The sequence below is a fragment of the Oncorhynchus mykiss genome, chromosome 17 (assembly GCF_013265735.2).
Source record: "Oncorhynchus mykiss isolate Arlee chromosome 17, USDA_OmykA_1.1, whole genome shotgun sequence".
NCBI lineage: Eukaryota > Metazoa > Chordata > Actinopteri > Salmoniformes > Salmonidae > Oncorhynchus > Oncorhynchus mykiss.
Window position 1 is genome coordinate 15,513,012 of NC_048581.1, and position 15,838 is coordinate 15,528,849.

Sequence of the window (15,838 nt, forward strand, 5' to 3'; positions counted from 1 at the left end):
CTCTTTTTTTCAGGACCCTGTTAGCTAAGACTCTTCTCCAAGCTTATACTCCAGTCACGTAACCTGGGAAACCACATCAGTGATTTCAGTTGTTGTAAATACAGCCTCCTTGTTTGTAACAGTGACACAATTACAAGTGTCTCTCTAGGGATGATGTAGGAGTTGCTCTCTGAGACACTAGGAAGAGAGCATTGCGTGTTTACTTATACAGTATATAGGTCAAACACAACCTTCTTCTGGTGCCCAGGTCCACTCACTGTCAGAGCAATTTCACACACATCATGAGAGGGATTATAGACCCCCTGTAATTCCACATCTCTCTCTCTTTCTCTCTCTCAAACCGTTCAGCATTTCTCTCACTGCTCCATGGGTGAAGTCTGGGTCAAGATCACACACCGAAACCAGTGTCTCTCTCTCTCTCTCTCTCTCTCTCTCTCTCTCTCTCTCTCTCTCTCCATCTCTCTCTCGCTCTCTCTCTCTCTCTCTCTCTCTCCCCATCTCTCTCTCGCTCTCTCTCTCTCACACGTTATACTGCTCTTTGGGACAGACAAGGTCATCCTCTACCTCACTCTTTACTGTTGTACAGCAACCTGATACCGCGCACACACCGTCTTACAGGCTCTCACCACAGAGCCCTGTGGGAAAGGTGACATCATCTTCTCCTATCTGGCTGTCAATTAAACCAAAGACAATGAGGTCATATTGTAAAGCAGCGGTTCCCAAACTAGGGGTCGCGACTGATTTGAAAATGGAGTTGCGGAAGAATTTCCAACCCCCCCCAAAAAATAATTTTGGGGAAAAATTGAATTCCAGAAATCCCAAAATATAATAACCCTGTCTATACAACAAGCTCTCACAGCCCTGCCTGCAACCTGATCTCATAGTTTCACTTCAGACTTTGACTTAAACGGATGAACGTCGATTTTTCACCCATTACTTCAGAGTGGAGATGGTTGCCTCGCTTCGAGTTCTTAGGAAACAATGCAGTATTGCGTTTTTTTATGTAATATTTCTTACATTGTTACCCCAGGAAATCTCACTTATATGTACATATTCTCATTCACCCCTTTAGGTTTTTGTGTATTAGGTAGGTGTTGGGGAATTGTTAGATTACTTGTTAGATATTACTGCACTGTCGGAACTAGAAGCGTTTCGCTACACTCGCATTAACATCTGCTAACCGCGTGTGTGTGTGTGACCAGTAAGATTTGATTTGATTTGGTTGGGTTAAAACACAAACAATTCAAACATCCCAAATCGACCGCTCTTTGTTGTGACCAGCATGCTCACAGACTCACTGCAGAATCCCGACGTTTGTCCATAAACCTAACATTTTGAAGGTTAAGTTTAGGCATTCATTCTGAATGGTTAAGATAAGGGTTCAGGTTTTGGGTTAAAACAAAACTATAAAAAACAAGTGCCTTGTACAGGGATTGAACATTCAACCCTCTTGAGCTGGAGCTCGTGGCTTCCGCCCATCCGCCATCCCTGTCCACAATTCCCTAGCAAAACCCAAGCCTACTTGGTGGTAATAGAGCTCAGCGTTGCCCCTAGTGGCTGGGGTTTGAAGGCATCTCCCGACGTCCTGGGGACCTGGACGGACGTCGAATTTCAGTGGATGTTGAGCGACCTGGTTGATCAATAACCAAGGATGTTTGATAGCAAGCTAAGGTTCTCTTAGACTAAACGCTGCAGCTCACCATGAAGTAGAACAATGGTGAGAATAGCATTGTCTGGTTTAACCAGGATTCCCTGTGTTTTCTCAAATTGGATTCCTCATACTCTCAGAAACTTTAGGTTGAGATCATGCTGTCAGGTTATTTGTGATGACATAGGCACAGATGCTTACCAATGACACATCTCATCCTACTGTGGCTCCCTATTCCCTATATAGTGCACTTCTTTTGACCAGAGCCCTAGTCAAAAGTGGTGCCATTTGGGACGCAAGCAGATTGTCCTCTGGAGAGGAGCTGTTTAATTCCTGTTTTGTGCCAGTCAACCTGCTGTGGCTTAATAAAACCACCCTGCGATTGGTTGACCGCCTGCTGCATCCAATCAGCACCTCTGTGGGCTGCTGCTCTGAGGACACTGTGTGGGTGTTTGAAAGAGACGTTGTAGCCCCAGGCAAGACAACACCAACACATTTGCAGCTCCCCTGTCACACAGCACCTGTGTCTGTGTGTGAATGAGAGCGGGAGGGAAGGAGAGCGATTGAGACAGCTAGAAGGAGAGAGACTGACTTCTGTCGTGTATTCTGAACTGTCACTGAAACCAGTCTGCTCTACCTGTAGCTAAGGCCAGTCCTAGATAAAGGAGATAGAGTGTAGTATTATTGTGTTTACAGTGCATTCGGATTGTATTCAGACCCCTTGACTTGTTCCACATTTTGTTACGTTCCAGCCTTATTCTAAAATGGATTAAAACGTTTTTTCCCTCCATAATGACAAAGCAAAAACAGGTTTTTAGAAATGTTTACAAAGAAAATGAAATATCACATTTACATAAGTATTCAGCCCCTTTGCTCATTACTTTGTTGAAGCACCTTTGGCAGCGATTACAGCCTTAGGTCTTCCTGGGTATGACGCTACAAGCTTGGCACACCTGTATTTGGGGAGTTTTTGGGGAGTGCCACCACCATTCTTCACCGTAGGGATGGTGCCAGGTTTCCTTCCAACATGACGCTTGGCATTCAGGCCAAAGAGTTAAATCTTGACCAACATGTTTGCTAATATTCTGTGTGTTTTTTTTCCTCTCATCCAGTGATCTAAATGGGAACAACCTGACGACCATCAGCAAGACAGACTTCTCTGGCCTCAAACACCTCAGAGTTCTGTAAGTCCCGTCCCTCACTACACTACTATTCACCTCAGAGTTCTGTAAGTCCCGTCCCTCACTACACTACTATTCACCTCAGAGTTCTGTAAGTCCTGTCCCTCACTACACTACTATTCACCTCAGAGTTCTGTAAGTCCTGTCCCTCACTACACTACTATTCACCTCAGAGTTCTGTAAGTCCTGTCCCTCACTACACTACTATTCACCTCAGAGTTCTGTAAGTCCTGTCCCTCACTACACTACTATTCACCTCAGAGTTCTGTAAGTCCTGTCCCTCACTACACTACTATTCACCTCAGAGTTCTGTAAGTCCCGTCCCTCACTACACTACTATTCACCTCAGAGTTCTGTAAGTCCTGTCCCTCACTACACTACTATTCACCTCAGAGTTCTGTAAGTCCTGTCCCTCACTACACTACTATTCACCTCAGAGTTCTGTAAGTCCTGTCCCTCACTACACTACTATTCACCTCAGAGTTCTGTAAGTCCCGTCCCTCACTACACTACTATTCACCTCAGAGTTCTGTAAGTCCTGTCCCTCACTACACTACTATTCACCTCAGAGTTCTGTAAGTCCTGTCCCTCACTACACTACTATTCACCTCAGAGTTCTGTAAGTCCCGTCCCTCACTACACTACTATTCACCTCAGAGTTCTGTAAGTCCTGTCCCTCACTACACTACTATTCACCTCAGAGTTCTGTAAGTCCCGTCCCTCACTACACTACTATTCACCTCAGTGAGGTCTTACTACACTCAATATTACTATTACCAGGAGTTGGAACTGGTTCAAGGAACAGAACCGGGAAATAATGACATTTTTCAAGGAACGGAAACAGAACCGGGAACAAAAGTGATCTCTAGTGGTCCGGAACAGAACCATTATTTTAAAAGCGTGAGAACACGTTAATGACTTTCTTTTAGGTTGAGATGATTTTTTTGTCCCACATGAAACCCAATCAAAGTGCCAATGCAAAGCAGTCCCTCTGTCGCTCAGAAACATCTCCTTCCAGTGTCTGCCTGCCGGTATGTTTTCTAGGCTTAAGGATACAGGTATCACATTACACATGGGCTTCATTAACTTCAACAGGGTAAGATGTGTTGTGTGAAAGTATTCAGACCCCTTGACTTTGTTACATTACAGCCTTATTCTAAAATTGATTTTAAAAAAAACTATATTCTCAGCAATCTGCACACCCCATAATGACACAGCAAAAACAGGTTAAATTTTTTTTTATTGCTAATGGATAAAAAAAAATGAAATATTACATATACATAAGTATTCAGACCCTTTACTCAGTACTTTGTTGAAGCACCTTTGGCAGCGATTACAGCCTTGGGTATGACGCTACAAGCTTGGCACACCTGTATTTGGGGAGTTTCTCCCATTCTTCTCTGCAGATCCTCTCAAGCTCTGTCAGGTTGGATGGGGAGCGTCGCTGCACAGCTATTTTCAGGTCTCTCTAGAGATATTCGATCGGGTTCATGACTGTGCACTGGCTCGGCCGCACAAAGACATTCAGAGAATTGTCCTGAAGCCACTCCTGCATTGTCTTGTCTGTGTGCTTAAGGTCGTTGTCCTGTTGGAAGTCTGAGGTCTTGAGTGCTCTGGAGCAGGTTTTCATCAAAGATCTCTCTGTTCTTTGCTCTGTTCATCTTTCCCTCGATTCTGACTAGTCTTCCAGTCCCTGCTGCTGAAAAACATCCCCACAGCATGATGCTGCTACAGTACCGCAATGCTTCACCGTAGGGATGGTGCCAGGTTTCCTCCAGACGTGACGCTTGGCATTCAGGCCAAAGAGTTCAATCTTGGTTTCATCAAACCAGAGAATCTTGTTTCTCATGGTCTGAGAGTCTTTAGGTGCCTTTTGGAAAACTCCAAGTGGGCTGTCATGTGCCTTTTACTGAGGAGTGGCTTCTGTCTGGCCACTCTACCATAAAGGTCTGATTGGTGGAGGGCTCCAGAGATGGTTGTCCTTCTGTCTGACCACTCTACCATAAAGGTCTGATTGGTGGAGGGCTCCAGAGATGGTTGTCCTTCTGTCTGGCCACTCTACCATAAAGTCCTGATTGGTGGAGGGCTCCAGAGATGGTTGTCCTTCTGTCAGGCCACTCTACCATAAAGTCCTGATTGGTGGAGGGCTCCAGAGATGGTTGTCCTTCTGTCAGGCCACTCTACCATAAAGTCCTGATTGGTGGAGGGCTCCAGAGATGGTTGTCCTTCTGTCTGGCCAGTCTACCATAAAGGTCTGATTGGTGGAGGGCTCCAGAGATGGTTGTCCTTCTGTCTGGCCAGTCTACCATAAAGGTCTGATTGGTGGAGGGCTCCAGAGATGGTTGTCCTTCAGGCTGGTCACTCTACCATAAAGTCCTGATTGGTGGAGGGCTCCAGAGATGGTTGTCCTTCAGGCTGGCCACTCTACCATAAAGGCCTGATTGATGGAGGGCTCCAGAGATGGTTGTCCTTCAGGCTGTAACGTAACAAAATGTGAAGGTTCTGAATACTTTCTGGTGAAGTAATGACAGGTCTACTACTAATGTCCTAAACACATTATATACACATCCTATTGATTACTGCACTGTTGGGAAGGCCCAAGCAGGAAGGGCATTTCACTGTACTTGTGCACGTGACATTAAAAACTTGAAACATATCATGATGCCCAGTGCTTCAAGCCAACCCCCCCCCCCCCCCGTCTCTCGCTCCCCACCTGCAAAATGTCAGTTGGATCTTGTGGCTTACACTTGTGTGTCCATCAAGTACATAAAGTTTAAACAACTAGCTTTCCTGGTCCATAGAAAGCTGCTCTATCCACAGTGAAGTGATTACCACGGTGTAGTGATTACCACAGTGTAGTGATTACCACGGTGTAGTGATTACCATGGTGTAGTGATTACCACAGTGTAGTGATTACCATGGTGTAGTGATTACCACGGTGTAGTGATTACCAGGGTGTAGTGATTACCAGGGTGTAGTGATTACCACGGTGAGGTGATTACCACAGTGAAGTGATTACCACAGTGAAGTGATTACCACAGTGATTACCACAGTGAAGTGATTACCACAGTGAAGTGATTACCTCAGTGAAGTGATTACCTCAGTGAAGTGATTACCTCAGTGAAGTGATTACCACGGCGAAGTGATTACCACGGCGAAGTGATTTTATCACAGTGAAGTGATTACCACAGTGAAGTGATTACCACAGTGAAGTGATTACCACAGTGAAGTGATTTATCACGGTGAAGTGATTACCACAGTGAAGTGATTTATCACAGTGAAGTGATTACCACAGTGAAGTGATTATCACAGTGAAGTGATTTTATCACAGTGAAGTGATTTATCACAGTGAAGTGATTACCAGAGTGGATTTGTTTAACTAATCTTGTATGTGTGTGTGTGTGTGTGTGTGTGATAGTGGGTTAAAACCCTCAATATGAAACTAATAGTTACTAATAACATCTCCTTGGGTTAGTTACCGTCCTGTCCCTGTGTCTGTCCCTGTGTCTGTCCCTGTGTCTGTCCCTGTGTCTGTCCAGACAGTTGTCAGACTGGATGCTGTCAGGGAGATGAAGTATGAAGTGTTGCCCCGTGTAGACAGCAGCTAGAAGTTGTCAGACTGGATGCTGTCAGGGAGATGAAGTGTTGCCCCGTGTAGACAGCAGGTAGAAGTTGTCAGACTGGATGCTGTCAGGGAGATGAAGTGTTGCCCCGTGTAGACAGCAGGTAGAAGTTGTCAGACTGGATGCTGTCAGGGAGATTAAGTGTTGCCCCGTGTAGACAGCAGGTAGAAGTTGTCAGACTGGATGCTGTCAGGGAGATGAAGTGTTGCCCCGTGTAGACAGCAGGTAGAAGTTGTCAGACTGGATGCTGTCAGGGAGATGAAGTGTTGCCCCGTGTAGACAGCAGGTAGAAGTTGTCAGACTGGATGCTGTCAGGGAGATGAAGTGTTGCCCCGTGTAGACAGCAGGTAGAAGTTGTCAGACTGGATGCTGTCAGGGAGATGAAGTGTTGCCCCGTGTAGACAGCAGGTAGAAGTTGTCAGACTGGATGCTGTCAGGGAGATGAAGTGTTGCCCCGTGTAGACAGCAGGTAGAAGTTGTCAGACTGGATGCTGTCAGGGAGATGAAGTGTTGCCCCGTGTAGACAGCAGGTAGAAGTTGTCAGACTGGATGCTGTCAGGGAGATGAAGTGTTGCCCCGTGTAGACAGCAGGTAGAAGTTGTCAGACTGGATGCTGTCAGGGAGATGAAGTGTTGCCCCGTGTAGACAGCAGGTAGAAGTTGTCAGACTGGATGCTGTCAGGGAGATGAAGTGTTGCCCCGTGTAGACAGCAGGTAGAAGTTGTCAGACTGGATGCTGTCAGGGAGATGAAGTGTTGCCCCGTGTAGACAGCAGGTAGAAGTTGTCAGACTGGATGCTGTCAGGGAGATGAAGTGTTGCCCGGTGTAGACAGCAGGTAGAAGTGATATGTTACGTTAACATGTTGTTTTTTGGGCTGTGTTGAGATCCATAAAATATGGTCAATCATTAATTGCTCTTTTTTCTTCTACCTCTTTATCTTCCTCCATCCTTCCTCCCTCTCTCTTCCTCCATCCTTCCTCCCTCTCGCTTCCATCCATTCTCTCCATCCTTCTCTCATTCTCTTCAGTCACCTGATGGAGAACCAGATAAGCAACATTGAGAGAGGAGCATTTGATGATCTGAAGGAACTGGAGAGACTGTGAGTGCACACACACACACACACACACACACACACACTCACTCACACACAGACACAGACACAGACACAGAGAGAGTCTGGTTTCTAATGTGTTCTGTCCTTCTGAACAGTCGTCTGAACAGGAACCATCTCACTCAGCTCCCTGAACTCCTGTTCCAGAAGAATGAGGCTCTGGCTCGACTGTGAGTACCTTATTTAACCACCCTATACACTACTCTACCACCCTGTACACTATACACTACTCTACCACCCTGTACACTATACACTACTCTACCACACTATACACTACTCTACCACCCTGTACACTATACACTACTCTACCACACTATACACTACTCTACCACCCTGTACACTATACACTACTCTACCACACTATACACTACTCTACCACCCTGTACACTACTCTACCACCCTGTACACTACTCTACCACCCTGTACACTACTCTACCACACTATACACTATACACTACTCTACCACCCTGTACACTATACACTACTCTACCACCCTGTACACTATACACTACTCTACCACACTATACACTACTCTACCACCCTGTACACTATACACTACTCTACCACACTATACACTACTCTACCACCCTGTACACTACTCTACCACCCTGTACACTACTCTACCACCCTGTACACTATACACTACTCTACCACCCTGTACACTACTCTACCACCCTATACACTATACACTACTCTACCACACTATACACTACTCTACCACCCTGTACACTACTCTACCACCCTGTACACTACTCTACCACCCTGTACACTATACACTACTCTACCACCCTGTACACTACTCTACCACCCTATACACTATACACTACTCTACCACCCTGTACACTATACACTACTCTACCACCCTGTACACTATACACTACTCTACCACACTACTCTACCACCCTGTACACTATACACTACTCTACCACACTACTCTACCACCCTGTACACTATACACTACTCTACCACACTACTCTACCACACTATACACTATACACTACTCTACCACCCTGTACACTATACACTACTCTACCACACTATACACTACTCTACCACCCTGTACACTACTCTACCACCCTGTACACTATACACTACTCTACCACACTATACACTACTCTACCACCCTGTACACTATACACTACTCTACCACCCTGTACACTATACACTACTCTACCACCCTGTACACTATACACTACTCTACCACACTATACACTACTCTACCACCCTGTACACTACTCTACCACCCTGTACACTATACACTACTCTACCACACTATACACTACTCTACCACCCTGTACACTATACACTACTCTACCACCCTGTACACTATACACTACTCTACCACACTATACACTACTCTACCACCCTGTACACTACTCTACCACCCTGTACACTATACACTACTCTACCACACTATACACTACTCTACCACCCTGTACACTACTCTACCACCCTGTACACTACTCTACCACACTACTCTACCACCCTGTACACTACTCTACCACCCTGTACACTATACACTACTCTACCACCCTGTACACTACTCTACCACACTATACACTACTCTACCACCCTGTACACTACTCTACCACCCTGTACACTACTCTACCACCCTGTACACTACTCTACCACCCTGTACACTACTCTACCACCCTGTACACTATACACTACTCTACCACCCTGTACACTATACACTACTCTACCACCCTGTACACTACTCTACCACCCTGTACACTATACACTACTCTACCACCCTGTACACTACTCTACCACCCTGTACACTATACACTACTCTACCACACTATACACTACTCTACCACCCTGTACACTACTCTACCACCCTGTACACTATACACTACTCTACCACCCTGTACACTACTCTACCACCCTGTACACTATACACTACTCTACCACACTATACACTACTCTACCACCCTGTACACTATACACTACTCTACCACACTATACACTACTCTACCACCCTGTACACTATACACTACTCTACCACACTATACACTACTCTACCACCCTGTACACTATACACTACTCTACCACACTATACACTACTCTACCACCCTGTACACTATACACTACTCTACCACACTATACACTACTCTACCACCCTGTACACTATACACTACTCTACCACACTATACACTACTCTACCACCCTGTACACTATACACTACTCTACCACCCTGTACACTACTCTACCACTCTGTACACTATACACTACTCTACCACCCTGTACACTACTCTACCACCCTGTACACTACTCTACCACCCTATACACTACTCTACCACCCTGTACACTATACACTACTCTACCACCCTGTACACTACTCTACCACCCTGTACACTACTCTACCACCCTGTACACTATACACTACTCTACCACACTACTCTACCACCCTGTACACTATACACTACTCTACCACCCTGTACACTACTCTACCACCCTGTACACTATACACTACTCTACCACCCTGTACACTACTCTACCACCCTGTACACTACTCTACCACCCTGTACACTACTCTACCACCCTGTACACTACTCTACCACCCTGTACACTACTCTACCACCCTGTACACTACTCTACCACCCTGTACACTATACACTACTCTACCACACTATACACTACTCTACCACCCTGTACACTACTCTACCACCCTGTACACTACTCTACCACCCTGTACACTATACACTACTCTACCACCCTGTACACTACTCTACCACCCTGTACACTATACACTACTCTACCACACTATACACTACTCTACCACCCTGTACACTATACACTACTCTACCACCCTGTACACTATACACTACTCTACCACCCTGTACACTACTCTACCACCCTGTACACTACTCTACCACCCTATACACTATACACTACTCTACCACCCTGTACACTACTCTACCACCCTGTACACTACTCTACCACCCTGTACACTACTCTACCACCCTATACACTACTCTACCACCCTGTACACTACTCTACCACCCTGTACACTATACACTACTCTACCACCCTGTACACTATACACTACTCTACCACCCTGTACACTACTCTACCACCCTGTACACTACTCTACCACCCTGTACACTACTCTACCACCCTGTACACTATACACTACTCTACCACCCTGTACACTATACACTACTCTACCACCCTGTACACTATACACTACTCTACCACCCTGTACACTACTCTACCACACTATACACTACTCTACCACCCTGTACACTATACACGACTGGACCACACTATACTTCCATCCCTGTCCAACTCCATATTGGTTCTCCTCTACATACAGTGAGCTGCCAAAGTATTGGGACAGTGACACATTTCTTGTTGTTTTGGATTTGAAATGATACAATGACTTTTAGGTTAAATTGTAGACTGTCAGCTTTAATTTAAGGGTATTTTCATCCATATCGGGTGGACAGTTTGCGTACGTTGTCTCCCAATCTAGGGGACCAACAGTATTGGGACAAATTCACTTATATCTGTATTGAAGTAGTAAAAAGTGTAGTATTTGGTCTCATATTCACAGCAGGCAATGACTACATCAAGCTTGTGACTCTACAAACTTGTTGGATGCATTTGCTGTTTGTTTTGGTTGTTTCAGATTATTTTGTGTCCAATTAAAAATGAATGGTAAATAATGTATTGGGTCATTTTGGAGACAATGTTATGGTAAATGGGAATATAAGTTTCTAAAGCCTTCTATATTAATGTGGATGCTACCATGGTTACGGATAATCCTGAATGAATCGTGAATCATGTTGAGTGAGAAAGTTACAGACACGCAAATATCCCCCCCCCCCCCCCCCCCCCCCCCCCCGAATAAAAGGCTGACCTCCCCTGTTATTGTAATGGTGAGAGGTTAGCCTGTTATTGTAATGGTGAGAGGTTAGCCTGTTATTGTAATGGTGAGAGGTTAGCCTGTTATTGTAATGGTGAGAGGTTAGCCTGTTATTATAATGGTGAGAGGTTAGCCTGTTATTGTAATGGTGAGAGGTTAGCCTGTTATTGTAATGGTGAGAGGTTAGCCTGTTATTGTAATGGTGAGAGGTTAGCCTGTTATTGTAATGGTGAGAGGTTAGCCTGTTATTATAATGGTGAGAGGTTAGCCTGTTATTGTAATGGTGAGAGGTTAGCCTGTTATTGTAATGGTGAGAGGTTAGCCTGTTATTGTAATGGTGAGAGGTTAGCCTGTTATTGTAATGGTGAGAGGTTAGCCTGTTATTGTAATGGTGAGAGGTTAGCCTGTTATTGTAATGGTGAGAGGTTAGCCTGTTATTGTAATGGTGAGAGGTTAGCCTGTTATTGTAATGGTGAGAGGTTAGCCTGTCTTGGAGGTGTGATATTTGGGCGTCTGTAACTTTCTCAGTATGGGACCAAATACTTAATACACATATAAGTGAATTTGTCCCAATACTTTTGGTCCCCTAAAATGAGGGGACTATGTACAAAAAGGGCTGTAATTTCTGAACGTTTACTTGGTATGGATAAAAAAATGCATATTTAACCTCATAGTCATTGTATCATTTCAAAGTGCTGGAGTACAGAGCCAAAACAACAACAACAACAACAACATGTGTTTTGGACCTTCACTCTATTACGTCTTACAGTTTTCCTATCCAGATGGTTTGCTGGCCAATGGTGGTTTATTGCAGCATTTTGGGGCTAAGCAGTGTGTGTGTGTGTGCTGTGTGTGTGTGTGAACACAGCGAGTCTGGGTATGTGTGTGTGTGGTGAGGAGAAAGGGGGGTATTTGGGCTTCCGTGCTACTGCTTGGAGACACTAGGAGACAGATACACAAACACAGACGGAGAAAGAGAGTGAGAGAGAGAGAGAAAAGCAAACACAGAGTAACTCTTTAATTATCCGATTGATTGATCCCAGCATGACAGGTGCGTGTGTGTTGGTGTGGATGGATGGATGGATGGATTATGGGCTCTAACAGAGTTCAGAGAGAGAAGAAAGAGGGAGAGGGGGGTAGGGGAGAATGAGAGTAGTTGTTGAAAGGGAGATTGAGAGAATGTGATAGAAAAATAGGTGGGTTAGAAAGAGAGAAAAGGGGATAGAGAAGGAGAGAGGGAAAGGTGTGTGTGTGTGGGGGGGGGGGCTTGTTTGTTTTTGTGCAATTTCACACTGTCGCTCCCATCAGGGAATCACCAGATGGACTTGGCATGTTCAATCAATCAGTAAACACACAACAGGGAGGGAGGGAGATGTTTCCGTGCTGTGTTGATGGACATCATAATGTCTCAGTCCCAGCAGACCTCTTCCTCTGAAACACGCCAGCACACAGGGAGGAAGAGGAGGCAGAGAGGAATACACACAACATGCTAACACACAGGGAGGAGGAGGAGGAGGAGGAGGAGAGGAATACACACAACATGCTAACACAGGGAGGAGGAGGAGGAGGAGGAGGAGGAGGAGGAGGAAGAGAGGAATACACACAACATGCTAACACACAGGGAGGAGGAGGAGGAGGAGAGGAATACACACAACATGCTAACACACAGGGAGGAGGAGGAGGAGAGGAATACACACAACATGCTAACACACAGGGAGGAAGAGGAGGAGGAGAGGAATACACACAACATGCTAACACACAGGGAGGAGGAGGGGGAAGAGCGGAGGAAGAGGAATAGAGGAATTCACACAACATGCTAACACACAGGGAGGAAGAGGAATAGAGGAATTCACACAACATGCTAACACACAGGGGAACTGTCTGTGGTGTCTTTCATGGGTTCTCTGTATGTATCCTCCTAATTCTCCCTCTTTTCCCCCCTCTTCATTTCTGCCTGATTCACTCCCTCCATCTTTCTGCTTCACTCCCTCCATCTTTCTGCTTCACTCCCTCCACCTTTCTGCTTCACTCCCTCCATCTTTCTGCTTCACTCCCTCCACCTTTCTGCTTCACTCCCTCCATCTTTCTGCTTCACTCCCTCCATCTTTCTGCTTCACTCCCTCCATCTTTCTGCTTCACTCCCTCCATCTTTCTGCTTCACTCCCTCCATCTTTCTGCTTCACTCCCTCCACCTTTCTGCTTCACTCCCTCCATCTTTCTGCTTCACTCCCTCCATCTTTCTGCTTCACTCCCTCCATGCATCTCCCTCACTTATATTCTTCTTCCATCCCCTTCCTCCTTCCTTCTCCCTCCATCGTTCTCTCTGCCTCTCCTTTTTCTCTCTCCATCCCCTCTCCCTGTTGTTTTCTCTCTCTGTGTGTATCCTGTCTTTTGTGTGTGTCTGTGTTGTGGTAGCTCCACACCCAGAGCCAGTCTTTGTCTGTTGGATACCCAGAGGGAAGGGCCCTCCCTGGTTTCCTCTCCCCGGAATAGGCCCTCACCCCTGGGGCTAACCAGGGATTACTGAGGCACAGGTGGAGCTGTGTGTGTGTGTGTGTGTGTGTGTGTACCTTGACCTTGACGTGAACCCAACCCTTAGTCCACTTGTTCCTGTCTCACCCGACCCCCTCTTCCCCCATCACTCTCACTCACACATGCACACACCCACACCCTCCAGTGTGTTATTGCTGAGTAGGGTGGAGGCTTCTATAAAACATGCACTGGGGAAACCCCATAGTACGGAGGAAAAAAAACTATGATTTTCAATAACGTACTTTCATGTTGTGTTGTTTCAGTAAACATTAGTTTGTTTTTCGTTACTTTTCGATTTTGGGGGGGGAGTAAAAATGTATTCCCATTCATATTCCAATTTTGCTAAACCCCTAAACCTTAACCCTAACCACAAACCCCTAAACCTTAACCCTAACCACAAACCCCTAAACCTTAACCCTAACCACAAACCCCTAAACCTTAACCCTAACCTCAAACCCCTAAACCTTAACCCTAACCACAAACCCCTAAACCTTAACCCTAACCACAAACCCCTAAACCTTAACCCTAACCTCAAACCCCTAAACCTTAACCCTTTTACTTTTCAGGACATGCAAAATGTCCCGACTTTCCTATCTTCTCAGGACATTCTGGTGACCTGTCAGGACATTCTGGTGACCTGTCAGGACATTCTGGTGTCTTCTCAGGACATTCTGGTGTCTTCTCAGGACATTCTGGTGACCTGTCAGGACATTCTGGTGACCTGTCAGGACATTCTGGTGTCTTCTCAGGACATTCTGGTGTCTTCTCAGGACATTCTGGTGACCTGTCAGGACATTCTGGTGACCTGTCAGGACATTCTGGTGTCTTGTCAGGACATTCTGGTGTCTTGTCAGGACATTCTGGTGTCTTGTCAGGACATTCTGGTGTCTTGTTAGGACATTCTGGTGTCTTGTCAGGACATTCTGGTGTCTTGTCAGGACATTCTGGTGTCTTGTTAGGACATTCTGGTGTCTTGTCAGGACATTGTGGTGTCTTGTTAATTAAGACATTTTGGTGACTTGTCAGGACATTCTGGTAACTCGATCACTGTCTCATTGTCTGCATCCGTAATGGGTCTGCGGTCAAACGACCACCCATCATCACTGTCAAAAGCTCCCTAAAACACATCAGCGAGCAGGCCTTTCTAATCTACCTGGCCCGGGTATCCTGGAAGGATATTGACCACATCCCGTAAGTAGAGGATGCCCGGTTATTCTTTAAAAGTGTTTTGCTCACCATCTTAAATAAGTATGCCCCATTCAAAAAAAATTGAACTAAGAACAGATATAGCCCTTGGTTCATTCCAGACCCGACTGCCCTTGACCAGCACAAAAACATCCTGTGGCGTACAGCATTAGCATCAAATAGCCCCCGCGATATGCAGCTTTTCAGGGAAGTCAGGAACCAATATACACAGTCAGTTAGGAAAGCAAAGGCTAGCTTTTTCAAACAGAAATGTGCATCCTGCAGCACAAACTCCAAAACGTTTTGGGACACTGTAAAGTCCATGGAGAGTAAGAGCACCTCCTCCCAGCTGTCCACTGCACTGATGCTAGGAAACACTGTCACCACCGATAAATCTACGATAATCGAGAATTTCAAAAAGCATTTTTCCACGGCTGGCCATGCTTTCCACCTGGCTAACCCTACCCCGGCCAACAGCTCTGCACCCACCGCAGCAACTTTCCCAAGCCTCCACCCCCGCTTCTCCTTCACCCAAATCCAGAAAGCTGATGTTCTGAAAGAGCTGCAAAATCTGGACCCCTACAAATCAGCTGGGCTAGACAATCTGGACCCTCTCTTTCTAAAATGTTCCACCGCCATTGTTGCAACCCCTACTACTAGCCTGTTCAACCTCTCTTTCGCATTGTC

The 15,838-nt window shown here is 45.7% G+C and overlaps 1 protein-coding gene across 2 annotated transcripts in view; it reads left to right on the plus strand.

Moving 5' to 3' along the window:
* LOC110495057 (slit homolog 1 protein) overlaps window positions 1-15,838 on the plus strand; it is a 105,999-nt gene that overhangs the window by 15,441 nt on the left and 74,720 nt on the right. For both annotated transcript variants that reach the window (XM_036949074.1, XM_036949075.1), the window contains exons 2-4: window positions 2,761-2,832; window positions 7,480-7,551; window positions 7,662-7,733. In XM_036949074.1, the coding sequence (XP_036804969.1) occupies window positions 2,761-2,832; window positions 7,480-7,551; window positions 7,662-7,733 (216 nt within the window). The remainder of the gene's footprint in view (window positions 1-2,760; window positions 2,833-7,479; window positions 7,552-7,661; window positions 7,734-15,838) is intronic.